General features: G+C 41.8%; 1 protein-coding gene across 10 annotated transcripts in view; it reads right to left on the bottom strand.

Annotated features, from left to right (window-relative positions):
• Pam (peptidylglycine alpha-amidating monooxygenase) overlaps window positions 1-26,799 on the bottom strand; it is a 150,159-nt gene that overhangs the window by 27,957 nt on the left and 95,403 nt on the right. For 5 of the 10 annotated variants that reach the window (XM_087564780.1, XM_087564779.1, XM_087564781.1 and 2 more), the window contains 2 exon segments: window positions 18,470-18,784; window positions 7,603-7,732 (listed from right to left, as the gene is read on the bottom strand). In XM_087564780.1, the coding sequence (XP_087420906.1) occupies window positions 7,603-7,732; window positions 18,470-18,784 (445 nt within the window). 10 annotated transcript variants of the gene reach the window in all.

The following is a 26,799-nucleotide window of genomic DNA, read 5'->3' as shown; positions in this document are numbered from 1 at the left end:
GAGCATCCAAAAGAGAAACCTATGTTTACAAAACATACACCGTAGCAGTTAAAATGTCTCTTTCGTATAAGGAAATATATTTTATTTTACTAGGTTTTTGTTGTTTTAGAAATTAGTGTATATTCATCATACAAAATGGCGGACATTTCGTCATGACATTTTCTCAAATGTCTGTTATGCATTTTGATTTTGTTTCTATTCACCTTCATGTGATTGTTCCCTTGTCCCAAATAGACACAACTCTAGTTTCATAACATACGATACTTAAACTGTTACCTTGCATGAGAGATGTAACACACTGTATTTGGTTTTCTGAGTTTTACTTGCTTTGGTCAATACTCATTTCTTACAAGTGACTTAATTTTGTCTTTCAAGGGTGAGTAAGATTCCATTGTCCACTCATGCCACACTCTCCTGGTTCACTGGTCTGCTCACGTGCATCCAGCCTGACGGCATAAGCTGATGATTTACTGCCTTTCTAAGGGAGGTTTTTAATTGGGCAGAACTTACATTCACACAGCTATAAGAGATGGCATAGAGCTTCTGTGCATACTCTACTCCCCTTTCTTCTGTAATGGCATTTTGGAAAGCTACACAGAATGCCCTGACATTGACAGATTCACTACTCATGGTTTGACTTCCCTGTCCCTTTTATATCCCTTAAAAGTGTTATTGACACTTCAGGCTTTGTTGCATGGGTGTGGACTATATGGGTCCATTCCTCTTCTGACTGACTGGCATTGGGGAATATGGAGAGCTCCTACGTCCTCACGATTCTTACCAAGTGCTGTCTGCTTCGCATGGAGTGAGTAGCATTAGCATCATTAGTAGCTCGTAATGGCCACTCCAATTGGCCATTGTGCCCCTTCACAGAGCAGCAGCAAATCAGACCTCAGCACACCTAATTCTGTGTCTCCCTCCCCTCTGCAAAAGAATAAGGACGAGGAGCACAGTGTATTTCCTTGCAGCTGGTTCCTCTTATAAAGGCTTGTAGTAAATCTGTCTTTCTGTCTGGCTGTTCACTTAAATGTTTACCACCGGTCTCTGATTATGTAATATTTTTGAAAACAAGTAACAGAACCAAAACTCATTGAACAGAATTGGTAGAAAGAAATAATGGATTCTTCCACATTGGGAAGGCCATCCTTATTTTCCATCCCCAAATTTAAAAACATAACTATCGTTCTCCTTTTCCCAGACCCGAAACACTGGGCTTGGCTTCTGAGAAGTAAAGCTTTGTCCATGAACAGAGATAGATAATTCAGACTCAGAGTCCTGTGCCAGTCGGCTCAAAAGAGGAGGGTGTGGCCGACTGACAGCTTGGTGAAGAAAGACCTTAGTGAAATGGACTTTCCTGCCCTGCTCACAGTGCACACAAACATCTGACAAGAAACTTGTGTCCCCAAACAGACACAACCTGTGTGGTGGCATCTACGTGGATAGTCTAGGAACATCACGTAAATTCAGAGATCACTCCCTTCTATTTCATAATGGTGGAAAACTATAAAATGGCAAAGTGAAAAAGAATATTAAGAAGAGTTAATAATACAAAGCAAATAAACCCTATCTTCATAAGCAGAATTTGGAATGATTGAAGCCCTCAGCTTCCTCAGCTTCTCAATATGTATTTCCCAATACCTTATGACAGTATAGCAGATGACTATTGGAGGTTTTGTCTTATTTTCTGTGCCCACATGTATTTATGTCATTTGTGTTTAAAAACAACATCTTACACACTAGACTAGCTACTTTTCCACAGAATTACATTTATTTTTACAGATTATTGCTGCACCTATGCTGTATCCATGAAGTCTCTCTCAGTGAGTAGGTATGTCCTTGACTCTACTAATGAGGGAATCTCTTTATGTGCCCATCCACAAAGGAAAAGGGAATCCAAAGGAAAGAAAACAAAATTCAAATATTAGAGAAGCCACTTACGTTAACACCATTTAATTATAGCTATTTGCCTTTAGTTATGGGAAGGACAAATAAAGAAAGTATAAAATTCTTAGGGGAAAAAAATGTAGCTTCAAAGGAATTAACCACAGTTCAATGGACCTGACCCTTCCATGTAAGATCTGTCAGCAGATGTCTGTACATTTAAACTGGCAGCGCCAAGAGACGTTCGGTTACTCAAATGATTGGTTTTCTTTCCTAATCCCTTCACTTGGGATGTCATGAAACCAACGGCTGCTCTCAGGCGTTACACAAGTCAAACAATAAAGGCTCAGACTCTGTTTCTGAAACAGAAAACTGCACACGCACACATGAACACACACACACACACACACACACACACACACACACACACCCAGCCAAACAAAATAGTTTATAAACTCTTTTGTAATTCAAAGAAAGGTAATCGTGGAACAGTTCACAAATGGACGTCAGATTATAGAGCTGGCTGTATCGTTGCTATAGCAAACTGATTATTTAGTGTTTTAAAGCCGCCCCCCCCCTTCTGTACTGCAGAGAAGTCTTTATTTCAACCACATTTAACTTTTCACGGGGCATAATAATACCCTGCACATTTCACACAGTGCCCGGAGCGCTGATGGATGCTGTGTGCCTCTCTGAGAAAGCACTCAGTTGCAAAGACCGAGCCGTGGCCTGTGGGCTGGAATTCAGTTCTTTATTCTAACGGTGTGAATTCCCCATTAGTGGTGTTGCACATTAGCAGCTAATCAAACAGTTTAGATCAGCCTGAGAAGAAATGCTCTTCCATAGTCACACACAGACGGAGAGCCAGAAGAAGTAGAAAATAAATGCAGGCGCCATCAGTCAAAATTAAGGGAATGCGAAATAAGTAATACCGTGAAGAAAGAAGCAGTGCGTTGTTGTAATTATATAAATTAAGAAACTGGGAAAAGAACCGTAGGTTTTCTATTGAGCAAATAAATAAAAACGTGCCTTCAATGTTAGGGGAGCAGCTTATAAGGTCCCCTAAAATGGGGGTGTGTTTAAAATATTATGTTGAATGCACTCTGAGTGCATACTTGGTTTGGAAAGCCTCTGTGACGAGGAAAAGAGGAAGACAAAGGAAGCAGTGTAGCCATTTGGTATGCAGACTGGCCTAGAGCTGGGGGCCCCAATAAACAGTTAAGGGAATACGAATCAGACATCAAGAGTCCAGGGCTCTAGACTGTTCAGTCAAGACTACCACTGGCCACGGGTGACGTAACCAAATGCACAGTTACTAAGCAATGTTAGGCAATTATTAAAATTCTCACTCTGTTTAACACAAGGCACGGCTGATACACCAGGGCAGATCTCTTGATGTGTTATCTCGAAGTTATGAAGCAGGCACCAAGACAAAGTCACGGTCACCTGTCTCTATAAACATGGCTGCCCTTCTTTGAGACTGACCTCATTGGACTGGATTTTCCATGACCCCAACTCACTGCGCAGGGGTAGAAGGGGAGCGAACGGTGAACTGAAGATGCAGAAAGAGCGGCCTGAGTGTGGATGAAGAGGGTGTTTGCAGTCTGTGTGATTGCAGTATGTCAGGAAGGAAGAGAACATGGAAGCCGTCCTTTCCTAGAACTCAGCTTTCTTTCAGATACATGGAAATTTAGAATGGTTCAATAAGTTTGAACCGCATTGTTTGTGCCAGAGCTAAAATGTTATATTCTCCCCTAGCACAGGCACACACACACACACACACACACACACACACACACACACACACACAAGCAAATGCACTAACAAACATGCACACACATATGCACACATACAGACACACGCACATGCACACATGAACACACAGATACACACATATGTCCCCACACATATATAGACACATATACACATACAAATACATGCGTGCAAACACATGTAGACATGTACAAACACACAGATACCAATAGACACACACAGCATACATACAAACACACACAGGCATACTTCCACAGTGAAGCTAATCCTTTGGTACTAGACATCTAGAAAACACAGCAAAAAGGGTAATTGTATCACTAGTTGCATTTAATACACGAGGTAATGCAGCCACATTGAAGGTACAGGAAGCCAGACTGCTCTCAGATTAAAATTATCACACCATCACGAAAATAGGTTGAGGACCTAGGGAACATTCTGTTTCCAAAATGAAAGTAAAGACACAGAAAACCAGGAGAAAAGCCCATTGTGAATTACTCTGATAAGGGAAGACTCAGATCTGGGTTTGGCAAAGGAAGAACTCTGTGCTCTCTGGAAAGGCCTCAGAGTTGGACAGCATGCGCATACACAGGGGTTTCCTTAACACTGGAAAGAGTTCAACATGGTACATCTCTAGAGAATCCACAGAAAACATGCACTGGCAGCTAACATCAAGCCCTTCGGTGTTATTTGCTCTGATGTTGCTCAGTGAATGGTATCTTACTTTGTATTAGGGAGGCCTTGGCTTTTCTTTCGCTGATCCACCGTTCTGGACCTTAAAATCCAGTATTTGCAAGGAGGGATAAAGAAGGCATACCATATGCCACAAAACTCACCTTACGATGTTCGGTCGGACTATCGGAATGTAAACTACCTTCTCTAGAGGTTGGTATTATAATAAAATGCTAATACGGATCGTGTCGATACAGCTTGGGCTACCATGTCCTTGACGTTCTCACGTACACAAATTGATCATTTCTTTCCCCTTCACAGGTTTTGTTGTTTTCTTTCCTTTCAGTAGCATAAGAGAAAAATTTCCAAAACGCCTTCCAACTCCACGTGGGGAAACCATAAATGACAGGGACACAACTTTAAATCCCAGAAAATCAGGGCCGAGATGTCCAGTTTAGCCAAGGGTTTCTGTTGAGTTATCCCGGATGCTACCCAACCACAGTTGCGATGAAGGAAGGACAGGCTCAGAAAGGAGCCTTTGACCTTGGCAGTGCCTTCTGAGGAACAGGATGGGGAGCAGCCTTCCTGAGGTAAGTGTTACCTCGCTCCCGCTGGGAGGCATTGAAAGACTAAAGGGGGCTAGCTGCCCCAGTGTTAGGGCAGACATTATTCCCTGCTGGCAACAGGCGCTTCCTATTTCTGCTCTAAGAGGCATCTTAAAAGTAGCCACGTTGAGGCTGGGCTCAAAGCAAGAAAGGAAGGTCATATTTCCGGATGTTATCTGGCTTAGGGTTTTTATTAATTTCATTTCGGTTGGCATAGTGGTTTAGAACAGCTTGAGTGGAAGGGCGAGGGTCGAGGGGGCTATCAGGGTGCAGCTAGTCAGGACAGGACAGTGGCAATAGCTGTTGCAATAGCTCAAAGGAGCACTGGGTGCTGAGCGTTAGAGGCTGAGAGCTCTGGGTTCACTTCCCAGGAACCACGAGACAAAACACCTTAGGTTTGGTTTGCCTTGTGGAGCTTAGCCTTTTGTTGTGCTGAGAAACTGGACAGGGAAGATTTGAAGGAAAATGAACGTAAGATTTGGCCCATGGCTTCTTGACTGAGATCAGGTAAAGACGTTGTTCTAGTTGGTGAACGGTGCAGCGGCAAGAAGGCAAGCTCAAGCCACCTTTAAGTCCTAGCATCTCATCAGTGCGCATACATTCTGGAACGCATATAGCCCCTTAGCGCAATGAAGAAAAACTAATTTCTAATTTATACCAGTTAATACACACAGGGAGGGTGGCCGTGCATGGCCATGCAAACGACAGAAGCTAAGGTCCTTCTTTGAATAAATCCAAACCAAGAACAAAAAAACCCAATACAGAGCAATCTGTTGCTTCTTATCTTCTTCATGAATAATAAAGAAGAAAGGGCCTGGAAGCTGACATCTGAGGGGTCCTGAAGAAGTCTTCGAAATTATGAATGGGAAAGCTAGCTGTGGCCAGCAGAGAATGCCACGGAGGGAAAGAGAAACTGCAAATATTCTTTCTTTTAAAAAAAGATTTATCTGTTTATTCTATGTGAGTACACTGTAGCTGTCTTCAGACACGCCAGAAGAGGGCATCAGACCCCATTACAGATGGTTGTGAGCCACCATGTGGGTGCTGGGATTTGAACTCAGGACCTCTGGAAGAGCAGTCAGTGCCCTTAACCGCTGAGCCACCTCTCCAGTTCGCAAACATTCTTATATGTAAGAAATAAAGCTTCGGAGAAAGGCAAAACATAGTGAGTCAAGCCATCACTTTCTTCTAACTTTTCGACAGCATTCATTCATTTACTGATGCCATTTCCCACGGCAAACACACGGAAATGGTGCTTGGAGGTGAATGCACTCCCACATGATTCTGGGTACCGAAACGAATGCCAGGGAGGTGGAAAACGCCACTTTACCGAGAGGACTGTCACACAAGCTGGAAAAGAATGTTCCCGATGGAGAACACTCTCTTCTTTCCTAGGCCTGGGTTGGCTCCTTCTCCGAGCTTGGCATCTGGTGACCCTTCTCTGCGACTGAGCTACTCCAGCTTGGGATGAATATGATATGAAAATGGAAACCTGGACTCTGTCCAATTTTAGCTTTTGCCAGATGAGACTGTCTCCATGGGAGAAAATGATGCTGTAATTTTCTTGTCCGGCATAATGTGGTAAGAAATCCATGCGGAAAATGTAGCAATATTCATTAAAATTCAGGCTGTGGCACAATGAGTAGTGATAGCCTGCTTTTAAGCGCACTTGTTAAAATACCATTAGATGCCCGATAACCACCACGCCAATGTACTGGAGCGCATGACGGGCACACTGAGACCATTGTTGGCTTTGGGCTTCCAAGAAATAGCTTCGTGATAGTCAATTTGTGCGACAACTAGAAAGGACAGTTAAACAGCAGTAAAAGTCTTCATCTGTTTTGAAATGTGGACTAAATTTCATATTCAACTGCATAAAAAGAGCTCATCTACGTATGCTTGACAGGGTGAGTTGTCGCAATTTGAAACAGAATCTCATAAAAGGAGGGGCAGATCCCCAGTTTCCCCAATGAGCTTCTACACTTATACATGGGAAAGACAAATATGCATTAAGATTTGTTGAAAACATACTTAAAATTTTACTTCCGTGTGTAAATTTGCGATTAAGGAACTAGCCGGTGGAAATCCACCTCTTAGTAGTAGAATCAAAACAATGTACTGAGTTTTGGGGACACACTTAAAAAAAATACAACCCGGTGTGCTAGAAACACACTGGGGGGCAGTATCACCTGGCGACTAAGTGGCCAACTCTCTACTCAGATGTAAAGGACAAGATGCAACATGCACGAATTTCTCCTCTGCTCTTTACTGTAGTTGTATGTTGAAATATCATATGCTGTCTGTATAAAACTCACGCTCGGAAATAGGTAGAATGAAATGGCCACGTAAGGCAAACATCTCACGGTCATTCTCGAAATTGTAGAGACAGAGGTAAGGGGAGAAATAATCAGAGATGCTATAATGGGGCTGGAGCATTGCCCTGCACAACACTAGTCATGAATCCAGCTACTACGTATCACTAGCTAGTGACGTCGCATAGGGAGAGCCATTGAACTTTCGTGTTTCCAGACAGATATACCCACACTTCTTCACAGTTTTTGGGAGAACAAAAGTGAAAGACCGAAATGAGAATTTACCCCAAAGTATTCTTAATTTAATGGACAGGAATGCATAGTATTTTCATATATATTCTGGAGAAAAAAAAATTACTTACTTTCCATCCCAAACATGGTCACCTCTGTGGAAAATCACTAGGTTATTCTTAGAATCCAGGGCCACCCCAGAAACCTGGCCTGGTAACAAGTACACTCCAGGCCAGTCCAGTTCTTCTTCCACATGGAAATCTAAAAGAGAAATCCACACGTGGGTTCAGCAGGAAAACAGAAGCAGGGGTTCAGAACCGGCACAAAAACGCATGCAAAGACACTGAGCGAAACCAGAATCGAGCAGAGAACAGGCCACATGCACATGCACGGCAGCCGCATGAGATCAAACGGCTGGACTTGTCCTCAGACCTTCCGCTTCCTTTCCCGCCGTTAAAACAGCCGTGAAAGCAGACAGTTCCTAAGTTATCAAAAAGCCAACTGAAAGACACTGCCTCTTTGATGAGATTCTTAACTATAAATTAATTTCTTTGAAAGCTATGCCAACAGTGAAGGTATTCTTTAACAATTTACTGATTTTACATGCATTGGTGTTTCATCTGTATGTATGTCTGTGTGATGGTGTCAGATCTTGGCATTATAGGCAGCTGTGAGTTGCCATATGGGTGCTGGGATTTGAACTCAGGACCTCTGGAAGAGCAGTCAGTGCTCTCAACCACTGAGCCATCTCTGCAGCCCAAAGGCATTGTTTTAACGTATAGTTTTAAAACAGAAATAAATAGCAGGAATGAAAAAAGCCAATCCTTCAATGTATTACTCTCTCTTATATCGGTCCATCCATCCATCGGTCCACTTATCCGTCCATCTGTCCATCTGTCCGTCTGTCCTTCTGTCTGTCTGTCTATCTATCTATCTATCTATCTATCTATCTATCTATCTATCTATCTATCTATCTGCCTTCCTACCTACCTATCATCCATCCATCTGAATAACATCTGGATGATCAATAGCAGTTTCTAGGATAAGCTATTTATTGAATATCCATTATACCTAGAACTGTGTAAGACAGCAATATCATTTGTCTTAGCTTCAGTGTTCCTATCAAGGTTGCAATTTTCTGTCATTGTTTTCTAACTTGACAAAAAGGCAACATTGACAACTCTATTATTGACTGACAAATGATTCCTGCTTCTGACTCCATTATTCCTACTCTGTATTCTAAAGAACACAATCTTCAGAGAACACTCGAGAGTTCATTTGTGTTAATCCAGGTCATTCACCAGCTCATGAATGAACGGTTACCATAAAACGTGTTATCTGCCCTGATAATAGGTAGCTATTAAGATAACCTTGAAAGCTATTGGATCACAGTTTCATGTTCCCTTCTCAAATGCCTCAACAGAGATCCCCAGAAACATCAAAGCAGCAATCTAAGTTCCCCTACTTTCCCCCCGACTTTCTGAAGAGTGTGTCAACATGCAGTTAAGCCCTCAAAAGCAGGCATCAAAGGCTGGCAGAAGAAGCGAAGTACAGAGCTTGTATAATAGGAACCTGGACCCTTGAGAGAGTGCCGATATAAGACTCATAAACATTCTTCTTCAGTTCTGTAAAAGGGCCCTGTCCATGAAAATAACTTTATCTCTCTACACACAGCTTTTTGTGTAAGTTAACAAAAAAGCTAACACCTACCCAGGATTTTTAATAAAAACATTTTCAACAGGTGAGTGTGTTCTTTACACTAAACTCTGTGAACATAAAATACATTTTTTGGCCTTGATGAAAAGAAAAGATTCAGCAAGAATGCAAATAGTAAGATGACTTTATCGATAAGGGAAAAGAGGACCCCAATTCTTGGGACACGAAAGAGCATAAGGACACCAAAGTTCTTAGTCTGTCTTGAGGCTTTGGCTGGCCTAGCATGGACTGACTATCTCTTCAGAACCTCACCTAGACTTGGCAGAAATAAATGTGCTTTTGTGTCAAGTTAAGCATGGGTGAGCTGAGGCTGAGGGGAATTTGGGAGTTGAAAGAGAATATTTATGTCCGAAAGAAAAAAAGCGAGGATGTTATAACTACAGTATGTTTAGAAGCCAAGTATGGGAGATGAATCCTACATCAGCTGGTTGTGACAAGCATGGCTATAGGACAAGCCAACCATCAGAAATAACTTGGGCAGAAAGAGCCCAGATGTAACAAGGAGACCACTGGTTTCCTTTTTCTGGTAATGCCCTGATCTATACCATAATTAATTTTAAGGCACGATGCAAGTACTTTCTGCATAGTAGAAAAGCACAGATTTCGGAAATAATTTAGTGTGAGATATACTGGACCACATGTCGATGACGTTTTTCAAATGTGCTGCAAGAGGCTGTCTTAGGTTAGACAGAAGTGGGGCAGAGTTTCAGCTAACGTGCCTGAGTCCGCAAATAACCCTGGGCATGTCAGTGGATGCAATGGAGCTTTCCAATGAATGGCACCCATCATCTGTCACACTTGCTTGTCAAAATAGGAGAGAAGGCCGGAAATTGACGCTGCAGTCAATGGTGAGTCATAGAAGGTTTATAAGCATGGGGTGATATGGTTAAGACTGTGCCCTTGGAAATGCAAATCAAAACAACCCTGAGATTTCACCTCACACCAGTGCGATTGGCTAAGATCAAAAACTCAGGTGACAGCAGATGCTGGCGAGGATGTGGAGAAAGAGGAACACTCCTCCATTGTTGGTGGGATTGCAGACTGGTAAAACCATTCTGGAAATCAGTCTGGAGGTTCCTCAGAAAATTGGACATTGAACTGCCTGAGGATCCAGCTATACCTCTCTTGGGCATATACCCAAAAGATGCCTCAACATATAAAAGAGACACGTGCTCCACTATGTTCATCGCAGCCTTATTTATAATAGCCAGAAAATGGAAAGAACCCAGATGCCCTTCAACAGAGGAATGGATACAGAAAATGTGGTACATCTACACAATGGAATATTACTCAGCTATCAAAAACAACGAGTTTATGAAATTCGTAGGCAAATGGTTGGAACTGGAAAATATCATCCTGAGTGAGCTAACCCAATCACAGAAAGACATTCATGGTATGCACTCATTGATAAGTGGCTATTAGCCCAAATGCTTGAATTACCCTAGATCCCTAGAACAAACGAAACTCAAGACGGATGATCAAAATGTGAATGCTTCTCTCCTTCTTTAAATGAGGAAAAAGAATACCCTTGGCAGGGAAGGGAGAGGCAAAGATTAAAACAGAGACTGAAGGAACACCCATTCAGAGCCTGCCCCACATGTGGCCCATACATATACAGCCACCCAATTAGACAAGATGGATGAAGCAAAGAAGTGCAGACCGACAGGAGCCGGATGTAGATCGCTCCTGAGAGACACAGCCAGAATACAGCAAATATAGAGGCGAATGCCAGCAGCAAACCACTGAACTGAGAATAGGTCCCCTATTGAAGGAATCAGAGAAAGAACTGGAAGAGCTTGAAGGGGCTCGAGACCCCAAAAGTACAACAATGCCAAGCAACCAGAGCTTCCAGGGACTAAGCCACTACCTAAAGACTATACATGGACTGACCCTGGACTCTGACCCCATGGGTAGCAATGAATATCCTAGTAAGAGCACCAGTGGAAGGGGAAGCCCTGGGTCCTGCTAAGACTGAACCCCCAGTGAACTAGTCTATGGGGGGAGGGCGGCAATGGGGGGAGGGTTGGGAGGGGAACACCTATAAGGAAGGGGAGGGGGGAGGGGGATGTTTGCCCGGAAACCGGGAAAGGGAATAACACTCGAAATGTATATAAGAAATACTCAAGTTAATAAAAAAAAAATAAAATAAAAAAAAATGAGGATAAAAAAAAAAAAAAAAAAAAAAAAAAAAAAAAAAAAAAAAAAAGACTGTGCCCTTGGAAGTTAGCTTTGGAAATAAGGGCGGAAGCCTTATAATGAGAGATGTCTAGGCTGATGGACAGATAGATAAATCATCCCGAAAAGGAAACGTTTTCGATACTTTGCAGATGCTTGACTTTCATTGTTCCCTTCTGTGGTTTAGTTGTCCTTATTCCATTCTGAGTAACCAACTCTGGAACTTACAGATGGACTCTAAGTGGGTCTTAAGTATGTACCAAAGTGGATATTTAATTACTTTCATCAGATTCTCCAAAGCCCAGAAACATGGGATGGGAGTATACATCGCCCATTTATGGTTTTGTCAAGTCTCACCTATTCTCCAACCTCTATCAGGGTGCCTAGCCTTTTTATTCTCGTCCATTCTCATAATTCACATACACAGCTACCTCTCTTTGCCCTAAAGTAGGACTGACAAGAATATAAGACTACGTAGTAAAAATGTGACTTTAAGTTCAATGCACACAGGTTCTCGCTCCTGCAGCTTTCAGATGATTAGGCCACCAACACGGAGTGCGGTTAAGTGGTTGTGAGGATGACTGGTGTAAATTGTGATGAAAAGCATACATTATGTTGATGTCAAATACTAATTTCATAGAACATTGGAGCTACTGTATAAAGAGCGGTAATCTGGCTGTGATCAGTCCCAACATCATAGACCTTATTTGGCTAATCAGATGGTCTATAAGGAGCAAATTGGCTTGGGCCAATTCATACCAATTATAAAATCAAAATACTTGTCAGTGTGGTTAGAGATTTTTCAAAACACAAAGGCATTATAAATACCCAGAAAGCATTTATTGAAAGATCCACTTTTAGGAATTTTTAATACAGTGTTGGTAGTATCTAAGGAAATTAACTCTAACCCTATTAAGAACTTGGTTTTAAATACCAAATGCTTGGAAAGCATTTTAGTTTAATTTACAGAAGCTTTGCAGGTGTTAAGACTACGCAGATAAGACTTCAACCTTAGGTGGCCGGGTTCTTGTGTTAATCAGATTCTAGGATGGGGAAAAAGTGAGTTCACCTTCTCCTCTGTACATATTGGATCGGGAAGTGAATGCTTTCCTCTCTGATGTAACCACCTTAACAGTATTAAAGGTTAAAGGTTATTTCCTTTAAGGCTAAATGAGTAAAATTAAGGAAGTCATCCAGACATACTTTATGACTGCTCTTATCCCGCTGCAAAGCACTCAGGAGTCAGGGCCCTCCAGCTGCATTGGAATCAACCCACATTATCTTCTCATTTGATAGAACGGAACTTATGCTTGAGTCAGACATTAGACCCCAACACTAAAGACAATTTTTTCTAATCATTAAAATAGGAACATTTAAAACACTCTCCAGAGAAATGGTATGACTATGGGACACAGTTCGGTTCTATCTTAACATTTTCAGTCACAGAGAAAAAAGTTGGGCTTCAGATTTCATCTACTCCTCACTTAAGTGATTCAGTGTGTCACTAGTTAAATGTTACAAACATTACAGAATTCCGGTTTAAACCAGATATTAAATTAAAATGACCTTGCACAGCCATCCCTGACTCTAAAATGTAACCAGTGTTAAACTCAGACAATAATTAACATGGTTAAGATTGCCTGGGTTCCTTTTTAAAATTCTGGTTTGAGAATATAATAGAGGAAACAATGCTTTATAAAAATAAATACATATTAATTGGGCATCCAAGCAGCCATAACACAATTCACTGTTTTCAAAAAGATGCCATGAACAATGAAATCATCCTCCTGAGAGTTTAAGTGAAATCTAAGACTTTTATAACAAATTATATTATTCTCCAGGGAATCTTTGTATTCATTCCAAAAAAACCAATAAATGCATAGGCTCATATTCTTCCAGAGATTAAAAAAAATCACTTGTAGAAAAATTAAGCACTACTATTAAAATTATATCGATAAATCACCAGAAGAATCTTATACCTTTCTGAGAAAGAGATTAATGCTACAGATCAGAACTACTGTCACATGATCTTATTAATAAGAATTTAAAAGGGCAGCCACTTATCTGTGTCATGGGAGGACTAACAGAGCTACTGTAAAATTCTAGCTTGATAAAATTTAAGCATAGGACTGTGACTTCAGTATAACAAGGCCCCTCACATTTAGTCCTGACAGAAAAACCGGAGAAAATCACTACATTTCATCAGAATGTGGTGATTGCTTCCTCTCTACTTGTCAGTAGATTGGGTAAATATGATTTATATCTGGCAGGTTTATTATTTATTGGAAGTGCCAGCAATAACTATAATTAACGAATGATATACAGGAAATATTTGCAAAAATATTGAAAACAAGAATTAATTACGTCTCATTTAATGGAAGTGAAGGAAAAGGTAAAAGATGAAGCCTCAAAAGCAGTGGCAGAATGACTGTATATTTCTAATATATATATATATATATATGTACATATATACATATACATATATACATATATATTAGAAATATAGTGATAGTGTGTATTAATTCTCAGAGAATCTCATGTGTGTATGCAGTGCATTTTGATCATATTGACCCTAACTCTTCCATTTAACTTCTCCAGCAAATACTCCTCATCCCTCCCAACTTCATTCTTCTTTCTTTCAAGAACATGCAGAGTCCAGTTTCATTAGCAGCCCATACCCAGTTTCATATGCCCAGGGTGTGGTTAACGCACCAAGGGTTGACCTTAAAGAAAACTTATCTTCTACACCCCCGCCCCCACCCCAGGCTGTCAACTCTAACAGTCTCAGAGAGAAGATGAGAGCAGGGTTTTCTCTGTGGCCAAACTGTTTAGGGAGAGACAGCACAGGAGAAAAGTAATCTACACTATGGTAATTGCAGGCTGAGATGACAGGGGGACTGGGGAACATCTGCCTATCAGTCTTTCTGTCCGGTTGGATTATATTCTCGAGGGGTACAGACTGACTGACAAAACTATTAAAGTGAAGCTAAAGGCCCTTGACAGCTCCTGAGGAAGCTGAGTCAGTTTACTCTAGGGACAAGAGTCCTGTGAGAGTTACTCATGCTCCATTGGTCAGCTCTGTGCATATGGGCAATGACAATTCGACGTACTAGTCACACACTCACACACACACACACACACACACACACACACACACAGGCACACACACACACACAATTGAAGAGGACGAGGACATGAATTTGGGAGAATAGGGGGGCATGTAAAAAGTTTCAGGAGTTCAGTTATGATCTAAATGCACTGTACTCATGTATGAAATTCTCAAAAAATAAAAATGTTCAATAATTCTCACTTTGAAAGAGAATATTCAGAAGTTATGATCAAAACAACATTTATATTTTGTCCACTTAATTTTGTTTTTTTTTTAATCTAATATAGTGATGTACAAATGATGACCACATTTATATTTTGCTCACTTAATTTTGGGGGGTTTTAATCTAATATACTGATGTACTAATGACAATGACCACAAATAAAACATCTCTACACCTTATTTACTATTTTCTATGTGTCACTTTCCCCACCTATAATCTCATCTGAGCCCCTTATCAACCCTACAAAGATTGCACTCCTCACTCTACAGAGGAGAAAACTAAAGCTTAGAGAATAAAAGGAAAAAGAACACTTGTCAAGGTATTGAATGGAATGGCTGAGCTTTTAAAGGCACGCAGGCAGCTTCGATAGTGGGGTCCGATCCATCTTACAGGCCCTGTTAGGGAGCATTCAAGTTTTACTTGGGGTAAATGCAGGATTTTTGGGAAGTGGGGAGTTATAGTGGGTGTGTGTTCCAGAGACATAGAGATCACACAGCCCATAAACCCTGTTCTGAAGAATGCTAAGATCACTGATATCTGACCCTCAGTGAAGTGGAGAAGCCAGCGTGAAGGCAGACAACAGGATGTGGGACCACGTGTAATCCTGACAAAGTTAAACATCCATAAATGGTACTGTTTAGAAACTCTTAAATCCCTGGACCAACCATATAACATCACATCCAGAGTGTGGAGCTGGTCTGCTAATCATTGTAATGTTTGAACCGTCAAGTCAGCTGTGTGGGACCTGTCCCCACATCACATTTCCAACATACGGAGAATCAAACATATGGAGAACCAAGTGGAAAGCACAGAAGACAGACTTCTGCGGCTGACCACCTCGCTGTCACGGGTTGTACAGAAGGCAAAGGCGAGGGGCCAGGATTCCAAGGAACAAGGCAACTCTAACCAAGCCAGATTCGACTGGAATTAAAGCACTAGACAGTGCATATTGGAAGTCAGAACATTCAAGTTTTAAATCTAGACTGTGGGACCTCATTCAATAGGTCAACTTCTCTTGGCTTCAGGTTCTTCTGGCAATTAGCGTGCCTTGAAGAGATCTGAGATGGCTTCGTGCTATCACCTTAAGTGACCAAATAGCCTTGCATGTTTGCTTCATCGGTGCTACATAAAAAGTAACTTTCTTCTTTGCAGCTAATAAAATTCCATCTAGCGAATCAGGCACATAAAGAAGACAGCTAATTCCTGTAAGACAATTCGGGTCATTCAGCTTTGCATGGAGTAAAGAAAGGGCAGAAGGGAAACAATGGCAGGCTACCTCTCCTTGCCCATTTCAGAGATGGGAGTTTAAGTTAGACTAATACTAATGTTATAAGGTTGTTATATGTGCAACGCTTCCTACTTTCTTTTTGAGAAACGGAAGCCTATTTCAGATTCCAGCTTCCTCTGATGGATACCATGAAATGACACCTGAACAGACTTAATTTGCTATCGCTTGGTACATTCTAGAATAGCAAACAGGAGATAGGACTAGGAAAAGGGCCTTTATAACTAGCCTCAACAAGTCTCAACTTTACTAGTGTGTACTCAGTGTTTTTAAAAAAAAATAAATCTGGAGTTAGAGCAGTGAAATAACGTAGCAAGCCAACTCAGAAAGGAAAATGCACATGCAGTTCCTTCACTAGTTGGGAGCTGGACTGCCTAGCATTCAACTGCTCGTTAAATTTGGTGACATTTACCCACATTTATGAGAGGAAGAAAAACTTCCCCCCGCGAGATCTTCAGAGGAAATGTCTTCTGAGCTCTGCCTCACGACCGGCTCTGGGAATAGCAAATGATGCAGGGGGGAACAAAGTGTTTTCTACCTTTGAAGATTTCATTCTTAGAAAAAGTAAGACTTGAGAAATACACGCTCTTCTTCTAAAATATGTGCACACGATGGCCCGCGTGTATTTGCAGGCACCGAATGTGTGCCTGGTACCTGCAGAGACCAGAAGAGGGTATAGGATCACCTGGCCCTGGAGTTACAGGTAAGTGTAAGCTGTCATGGCTGTGCTCAGAATCCAACCCAGGTCCTTGGCAAGACTATGATTTGCTCTTAGCCACCAAAATGTTTTTCCAGTCCCTCAATGCTGGCTTTTCTATTGCCATGCATGATGATTAAAAAGTGTCCAGGATATCTCAAAATCGGGAATGAAAAGCTAAGTGATGGGCTATCTCATGGTACAGTTCTACCATTTTGTGTCTGAACAGAATTGCACTTGGCCGGAGGTCTTTTATTTTTCACATATCTCCTTCCTTCCTTCCTTCCTTCCTTCCTTCCTTCCTTCCTTCCTTCCTTCCTTCCTTCTTTCCAAGATTTATTTATTTCACACATAAGAGTTCCCTGCCGCTGTCTTCAGACACACCAGAAGAGGGCATCAGATCTCATTACAGATGGTTGTGAGCCACCACGTGGTTGCTGGGAATTGAACTCAGGACCTCTGGAAGAGCAGTCAGTGCTCTTAACCGCTGAGCCATCTCTCCAGCCCCCGGCAAATCTGTATTCTGAGCTCAGAGGCTCACACAGACCCTCCTATGTTATGAGATGGGTAGAGACACAATGAACTGCACATCTGTCACTCCATCACCAGACACCAGTTCACTTGCTCTTTAATAGGATACAGAACTTAGGTTTTTCTTAAACACCTTGGGCAATTCTCAAGCAAGAAGGGTCCCAGGATCACCTCTTGAGAAACCGTTATATTAGACAAAATTGGACCCAGTTAAGAGCCTGTTAAAATCTGAGGAGTTAAAAGTGTAGGCTCCACTTAACACCTCATACAGACCATTAGGCCAGTCCCCACGGACGATACTTGAGGCTTCCATGTGAGCAAAGGCACTGCATGCTATTTTTTTTCAATTATAAATAAAAATCAGCTGGGTGTTGAATAATTCATGGCTTCCTGCAAAGCTGAATTTGAAAACATCGAGCTGGCAGCCTGTGTCATCCAAGCCCACGCGTGGACATCTGCCATGCACGCATATCTGTTACTTTTTTAGAGACTCCCTCCACGTGCTTTATTACACAGCTTTCCACATTAGCAAGTCACGCAAAAACACAATCAATATCACAGAGGCCGCAGCAACGTTAAAGACAAAGATGAGGCGTCTATGGCTTGCTGGCACAGAAACCTGAAGGGAATAAGGCATTGTTCTCTAATTATGGAAGCCAATCCTGGCTAGAAATAAAGATAAATCTGATAATTATTGACTTACTGGAGATTCCCTTCAGAAATGTATACTCAAGTTTCCATTAGGATAGCATCTGATAATGGAACTTAAGAAATCGGTCACAAAAATGGTTTTATTTTACGATTCAGTTGGGTAGCCATGTTGAGAGTATCTGGTTCTTTTGAGAGGACATTAATTACTGGAGAAGATAGTGCGAGCACTATATACCCCGGCATTTATAGGTGATGTTTGGAAATTTCAATTTCTTCCTATTGAGCCAATGGAAAACGTTGATTTATTACTCTGAATTTCACATATTATAGTTTCCAAAATGACTCAAGTGTGGTCCTACTTTCAACTGACTCGCTGGATAAATGTTGACTTTGTGTAGTACTGGACCAACACAAAAATAAAAGGAAAAAAAATCTTTTCAAAACAGAATGTGATATGAGACAGCTTAAATCTGAGTCATACTTGTTCCAGTAAGTCTTTTCTATTGGTGAGTTTTGCTGCCCATTATTTTTTATTCCCTTCAGATTTTGCTAATGTGGATTGCAGTGTTTCACACATTTTTTTTTTTGCGTAAAAGAAATCCTGGACGCACCTCCTGAGGGTTCTGGTTCCCAAGGGCCTTCGCCAGGCTGCTGGAACGAGAAAGCTCTGCTCTCAGCTGGCCTCAGAGTTGACTCTAGCTGGTGGAATCTGTGGATCCTGTCTCTGACTAGGATAGCATTACCCCATTCCTCATGCTCTGCACCTTCTCTGGCGTCAGACCGACCAAGGTCCTTTTTCTGGACCACGTTTGCAATCTCAGCTACCAGGTCTGACCCAGATTCTGTCTTTTCTGTAGGATTATACTTGTGCACATGAACATCTTCCCTTTCTCCTAGCAGCTTGGAAAGCAGTGAATAGAAATCACCTGCGAGGGGGAAAGAAAGAAAGACGCGGAGTGTTTATAAGATGGTTACATTTACAAACCCTCATGCCTTAGGAACATTAAGTCTTGATTGTGACAGTGAGTGAGAAGCAAGGCTGTTCTCACACTTTCATTTAAGGGAGGCAGGGGAGGGACAGAGGAAAAGACAGAGAGAAGGGAAGAGGGAATTCAAACACTGGAAGCATAATTTTACATTTGATTTCTATACCATCTTCTCACTGCTTTTCCCCACACTGTGACCATTGGCAGATTCATAGAAATAAAACAAAATGATTCACATGTGATTACATGGCATGTTTTAAACACGGGCTTTCACAGAATAGATGAACTGGTATGGAAATTAAGAATCCAGGAGTTCATCAATGAAATAGCCACAGATACACTAGAGAAAGCTATCACCACAATAAAACAATTCAAAATTGTCTTCAAAATCTATTAATCCATAAGCTGCAAGACATCAAGTACTTTTTCAAGAATACATGTGAAACATAATCATTCTATCAGACATGTTTATGTGTGGCAACTGAGAAGTCGATCTTATAGTTTCCCGAGTAATACCATGAGTAGTTCCAATTGTTCTTCTCAATGAAGAAAAATTGTTTTTGGTATAATAATCCCTATAAAAACAGTGGGAAACAGAGATCATAAAAGAAAAATAACCTTGAGAATCATTAGCTGGGTCAGCACTGAATGTTTTCTAGGACTATATTAAAGAATGAACTTGGGTAGGGTAGGAAAACAATCCAGGTATAAACTGTAGTTAGACACAATATCTAGTGAAAGCCTACACAGTACTTTAGTCGCCATCTGGTCGACCCCAAGATGTCTGCTCTGTGAACACAAAGTAACAGGTGCAGATCCCTGGCAACTCCAGGTGTTCCTGTTCTTGACTTGTTCTACAGCTTGGCTACTAGGAAACCCTGATTCTAGATTCTGATTGGTTATATTCAATTGTATCTGCAGCACCACCTCTAACATTTATAAACTCTTTTCATGACCAGTGGAAGACAAAAAACGTATTAATGGTTTAGCTATGATGCAAGCCACCACCGAAGAGTACATTGTTAAGACATTGGTGTAAAGGGGATACAAAATCTTTTGGAACTAAGGCAAATGCATTTGACAAAGTTGCAAATAATATTGGCTCAGCAATTCAGAGTAGGTTTGAAATTCTTGCCCATGAAATCAACATATATCCCAGGTGAAGTTTTCAATCAGAAAACAATTACTAAATAATGGGGCAATCTCTTTAAAGGAAACAGAACAAATAATGACTCAACCAAACTGGTTAGGTCACAGACACAGTCTGCCTTCCAGAAGAAGTTAATCCGTTTCAGCTAAAGTCTTTTGCCTCACAAAGTATAAACAGTTCATCCTGCTTCTGCAATGAGAACATTTCACATAGAAAATAAAATACAATGTTATGTCAAGAACAGATAAAACAATTTCAAACCGGAATCAATAGCTGCAGGAGGAAGAGACTGAGTACTTTGCATAATGCTGCGGTCTCCTCAGAGTCTAAAAGCTGTGGTAAGACACCAAATGCAGAATACTGCTGTTCCATTGAACAAGTCATTTAAAATCATCTTCGGGTTGGGGAAGTAAAATGTTAAAGCAACATGTTAGGCTTGGCTGCACACTGGTTTCACTGATCTGTGAAAACGCAGCTCCAGAGACCACTAGATGGCTGTCTCCCTATCTCCCAAATTGTTATAAAAGACCTTAATCAGTCAATCTCTCTCTCTTCATTTCTCGTTCTCTCTCCTTCTCTAGGCTGCTCCTGGAAAGATGGGATCTTGAAGTGGTAACCATTTCTCTTAGACATATTAAGATCTCATCTTGGGAAATGTGTCTGATGAGGATATATTAGCAGGGTCAGGATATAAACAGAAAAAAAATGGTCAGAGATGATTTTCTCCTATTGTGTATACTTTTTTACTCTGCAGATCTGATTTGATTTTTGCTGTGCAGAAAGCTGTTTAACTTCCTGCTATTACTTCTCTAGCTGCTGGAGTCCTTCAGGCAGAACGCCATTGCCTATATCTATGCATTGAAGTGTTTCCCTCAAATCTTCCTTTGCCATTTTCAGAATTTCTTCTCTTCAGTCCACGTTCAATTGATTTGGGTAAGAAAATGGGTCTAGTTTAATACTACATATCGGCATCCAGATTTCCCAACACCATTTATTAAAGAGGCTCCAATGAATCTTTTTGACATCCTTGTGTAAAAAGGTGGTTGTTTAAGAGGGGATAGGACTGGGGCAATAGTAGGAGGGAGAACATTGACGGGGAGGGTCAATCAAAGCTAAGCATACATGAAAAGGCTGTATCGAAACTCACTACTTTATAAGTTAATTAAGAAACATAATTTTTTTATAGGAGCTCGAAATGAGATACCGCACATGGGCAGATAATGCTGCTCCCGGAAGTCATAGATTATTAAACAAAAATCCCAGAACGGGGTAAGGGATGCATCCCCATGAACTGTTGGCCATGAAGGTTCTCAGAATTCTCTCCAAAGCAATAGAGGCTCTTGCCCCGCTCTTGGCTGCTCACCAGAATTAGATGGTGAGACCCCATTGTTGAAGACACCCTTCACTTTTATTATGGGACAAAGAACAATCAAGCTGGCACTGAGACGGCAACTTCTCTGTGCACCAGCTTTCAGAGCGTCAGGAATTCTAGTCAGGCAGTGGGTACTGGAGGAGTTGGTGGTGAATCTAGGATCCCTATGTGGAGAGGGATGGTAAGACCATGGGTTGAGCAGTAGGTGGTATGCAGGCTGCTGAGGGAACAAGGAGATATCCACACCCACAGGTCGGTGATGCCTGTAGAGGGCAGTGGTTAATGCAGAGACCTGTAACTGGCCACAAGTCTGATGATTGTGGCTGTTGAGTGCTCTTCATACATGAGGCATCTGTGGCACCTGCTCCATGGTTCAAAGGTCATCAGAGAAGAGGTAGAAGATGGAAATGTGAGAGCCCAGAGAAGGGCGAGGGTTGCCTTGAAATGGGAAGGGTTTTGTGGTCATGACCTCTGCACTCAGGCTACTGCCCAAGATTGAACCTTGACCATTGACCTTGCTGGGGAAGGCTCATGATGACCCAATCCATAGATGAGGGGCTTTTGACAGTTGTTGGCATGGGAACAGGATGAGGAGACAATTTTGTTCTTTAGTGATGTAGCCATTGCTATGTTGGCTGTGTACCAGTTAGTAACACCACACCTATGACCATGTCAACAGCTCTAATTAGACTCAGTGATTCTTTAAAAAAAATCATGGGTAATAGAGGATGGGGTGGAAAAAAAGAAGGGGTCCAGAGGAAGTGAGATGAAGGAAACTGGAGTAAACAAGCTAAAGTGGATTGTACACATGCACAAAGCATTCAAGGGATAAAGTAAAAGCAGTTAAACATTTATAGGTGGTTTGTTTTACTGTTGGGTTGGGTGACGGTTTGTATATGCTTAGCCCAGAGGATGGCACTATTTGAAGGTGTGGCCTTCTTGGGGTAGGTGTGTCACTGTGGGCATGGGCTTTAAGACCCTCATCCTAGCTGCCTAGAAGCAAGCCTTCCACTAGCAGCCTCCAGATGAAGATGCAGAACTCTCAGCTCTGCGTGCACCATGCCTGCCTGGATGCTGCCGTGCTCTCACCTTGATGATAATGGACTGAACCTGTAAGCCAGCACCAATTAAATGTTGCCCTTTATAAGACTTGCCTTGGTCATGGTGTCTGTTCACAGCAGTAAAACCCTAACGAAGACAGGTTATTTCTAGGTCTTCTATTCCATTGGTCCACGTGTCTTTTAAAGTGCACATGAAAAGGCAACTATTCCTACTCAAGTGTACTGGGTGGTTAGCCCTGCCTGTCCTTCCGGTGTCTCCTAATCTTTTTCTACCTATACCTCATCTTTGCCTGACAGGCCATAAACATACTGAAGGCTTGAGGAGTTATGGGGAGAGACTGAGTAGTGCTCCTCTTCTGACACTTGGTGTTGAACTGGTCTCCCTCTGCTGCCTCGCTTGTGATGGGTGAAGCCACACTTCCTTCAGAGCCCTCTGGCTGCACTCCCCAGACTCCTATCCCTCACATGGTTACACCTTTCTGCTTCTACTAAAAGTTCGAACATAACCCAAAGGAACTTCTTGGTATCGACAATGTGCGGCATCTGCAATGTTCAGCACTAGAACCTCTGCCTACCCAGGGCTAACAAGCATTTGTCATGTGGCTAGTATTCCCCAGCCACGTTTGAATTGTATTCACTTCTAACTAAACGATGTAAAGGACCTCTCTTGTATGTCCTTCCTTCTGTCCCCTTCCCTTGCTAAGGTGCAAGCAGACACATTCACTTCCTGGTTCATCACTGTGTGACTTCGGCATGAGCTGGCCAAGAGTTCAAAGACAGCAAGTGGGTCACTGTGGCTGGCTAGTGGTACGGACATAGCAATTTATTGGAAACTCTCTTCATGGTGCTCTATATGGATGTCCTCTAGTCATCTTGGCCTTCTGTTTTCCGCCCGGCTGCACAACACACGAAAGTGTTATCCTGTCCCCAGGTCCACACAGGACGTTTGTCCTCATGCCCAGTGATCTTCGTCGCTTGCTGCTAAAGCTCCTATCTCCAGGAAAATCACACCTAAATCTGCAGTTTTGTTAGTACCAGACTCACATACAAAACTCTTCTGGGGGTGAGATGGAAGGTTCAGCACACCTGAGGGAACACTGTTCCTCTAGACGAGCTCAGTTCAGTTTCAGCACCACACTGGGACGCTCACACAGGCCTGTAACTCCAGTGCCGGGCATCTGACTTCCTCTTCTGACCTCTGAAAGCAGCTGCACTCACGTGAACATACTCCTGCACACACATACAAACATGCAGACACACATGTGCACGCACGCACACAAAAACTTTAAAACTCTTTAAAAAAATCCTGTATTCTGAGAATTTCTATTTTGATGCTGCTTTCCATGATATTGGAAACTTAACATGTCTGAAAGTGAAATTTTTCTTTTTTCCAGTTTTGTATATTTTTCTGTAATCATTCCCTCAATCCAAAACACGGAATTTTCCCTTCTCTCACTAGTGACCACAAAATCCAAATTACACTGTTTATGGACATCTGTTGCTTCCTAGCCAGAGGAACTCATCAGGAATTCCCATAATCCTCTGGTTGTCAAGCTGTGAGAAAGGTCGCTCCCTTTCCTTCCAATCCTGGTCCCGACTTGAAACCTTTCACGATGCTGAACCTTCCCCTCTCTAACTGGCGTCTGACTGGGAGAGCTCTGCAGTGTTAGAGCCTGGGCCTTACAGTCCACAGATAGCTTCCCCCCATCTCCATCAAACTGTGCACTTCTGAGTGGTTTTGTCTAGTTCTAGTCCAAGACTCTCTGCTAAGGTAACCACATAATTAATTTCTCAAGCTGGGATACTTTGGGTAAGGTAGAGCATGTCACTAATATTTATGCTAGGAGAACTGTGGACAATCACAGGAAAGTCGTGTGTTATGATACCGGAGGCTAACACTTCTTAATAACACACACAGCTGTGGCCACCATGTTTCCGGTTAGCATGATCTCATAATTTTGCTGACCACCTCATATTTTTAATATGTTTCATCCCTGTGACATAGTTATTATTAGTCCCTTTATTCTAGGTGTGGAAACTAAAGGCAATTCTATAATGACCAACCGATAGGAAGTAGAGCGCTCTAGGCACAGTCTTAACTGACCTCCATTCCACTGAAGGTTGGATACGTTTTTCTTCCTAAGTGTTTAAGGTCAAATATTATTTCTTTGTGTTGACTGTTAATAAGGTTGAAATTTTATCAGATTACTATATAATATCTCAGAATTCTATAGAAAACAAGTCCATTAGCAGCAGATGAAGGCCCCCTACATCCAGACTGTAAGCCAAATCACCCTCTTTTCAAAGTTATGTATTTGGGGGCATTTTGTTACAGTAACAAAACCAATAAATATCCATCTAAACTGTTCACTGGGTTGGATCCAGGGTCCTTTCTCTTGTATATAGTGGCCATTAAGTCCCTTCTAGAAATTTACTTCCAATCTGCTAATCAAAATTACTTTCTCTGGGCTGGAGTCATGGCTCAGTGGTTAAGAGCACTGACTGCTCTTCCAGAGGTCCTGAGTCCAATTCCCAGCAACCACATGGTGGCTCACAACCATCTGTAATGGGATCTGGCGCCCTCTTCTGATAAGCAGGTGTAGATGCAGTTAGAGCACTCAATACATAGAAAAAGACTTTTCTCGTTAAATTATCCTTCTTCCCGGTTCAGAAGCAGGTTTGCTTTTTAGTGAGGTCACTTTCTCGTTGTTACAACATTCTCTTATTGTCACCAGTGACACTTGTAAAGTAATTAGTGCAACAGTAATTTCATAAAGCCGAACGAAAGGCTAATGCCTGGTTATGTCTACAAGAGCAGAAGAGGACTTCGCTTTCCTCCTCGGTTTTCCTCACCGCTGTCAACATAACCTTCCATGGGTGATCAAATTGTGTGTGAGGTGCTAAGGGCGTCTACACCTTTAAATTAGCCCCGGGAAGGTAGAAATTATAATATATAAATGTCGATGAAGAAATAACTCCCCTTTTCTCGTCCATCACCATATTCCTAGTGTTCAGTGCAGTTCCTATCCTGGACATGGCCAGCCAATGATTCCAGAATGGAAAGTAATCGTTGCCCTTTCTGTATCAGAGAAGAATATTTCCTTGACAGTTTTATGCTGCTGAGAGGTCCCGTTTGTCCTTCCAACACCCACTAACGCTTTGAGTCTTAGGGGATGCATAGGTGGGTGTCTGATGTTAATTTGACTGGGTAACATTTGCGATTTGGAAAACGCAATTAAAGTAGCAACTAATGCGCTGAGAAAGACGGGAATGCACAGTGCACGTATGTGCAAACGCTACCGGTTAAACTCTGTTTCCAAGTGTGCGCTTGCATTAATTACTTAAGGGAACGGTTACAATTATTTCTCTATTTAGTAGAATCCGTTGACTATTTATCCCCTGCTCCTTGAAAGGAATTTCTCTTGTTTACTTCCAAGAACATGGTGAGAATAAAGTAAAATGAATGAAGGTGCACGAAGGAGGGGGGAGCCGGGAGGGGGAGAGTGATCCCTGAGGCCAGATGTGGTGGTTCACACTTGAAATCCTAGCACTCAGCAGGTGGAGGCTGGGGGATTACTAGTCTAGATCAGCATGAGCTACGTATATTTACAGGCCATTGTGGGGTACAGAATGACAGCTGTCTTAAAAAAAAACATAAAAGAGGCAAAATGGAAAAAGATAAGAGAAAGAAATTTTTAAAAAATGCTATACGAGTTTTTATTTTTTTAATAAAAATAATTGGATTGAAAAACACAACTGCCTTTAACGGTCAGAGAATGTAAATTCCCAACAGTGGCAGATGGTTTTCCTGAAAAGAATGACCAGGAGCAGGAGCTGGAGAGATGTTTTAGCCATCGCTGTCACCATCACCGGGGCTGACTGCTCTTGGAGAAAGCCCAGGTTCACTTCCTAGTGCCTGCCTGGAAGCTCCCAACCATCTGTAACCTCAGTGCCAAGGCATTCAAAGCACTCTGGCCTTCGTGGATACAGCACGTATGTCGTACACTTACATACATGCAGGCAAAACCCGCACATATAATAAAGAAGCAGAACTATGAAAATTTAAAATGGCTAAGGACCTCTGTGATTTTCTAGGCTATAAATGACCATTTATCACAGGAGTCCCTAGGGTTAAGTATGAACAGCTGACAGCTCCCATTACCGCTCAATAATTTCTGTGGCACAAGAAGAGAATATGTAGTTCATTGGCAATTTAAGCACGGACAAGATATGCCAAGGAGCCAGACCAATAATAACATGTTAGATATTTAATTAATGGGAAGGATATGTGTAATGGGAAAAGAAAGCATTAAAGATGCTTTAATATTTTGCTTTGTGATGCTGTCATACTGATTTTCTCTGCTGGCTAAAT

This window comes from Rattus norvegicus, chromosome 9 (genome assembly GCF_021556685.1).
Source record: "Rattus norvegicus strain SHRSP/BbbUtx chromosome 9, alternate assembly SHRSP_T2T, whole genome shotgun sequence".
Taxonomy (NCBI): Eukaryota; Metazoa; Chordata; class Mammalia; order Rodentia; family Muridae; genus Rattus; species Rattus norvegicus.
The sequence above is the reverse complement of the archived record's forward strand: the minus strand, read 5'-3'. Positions and strand labels throughout refer to the sequence as shown.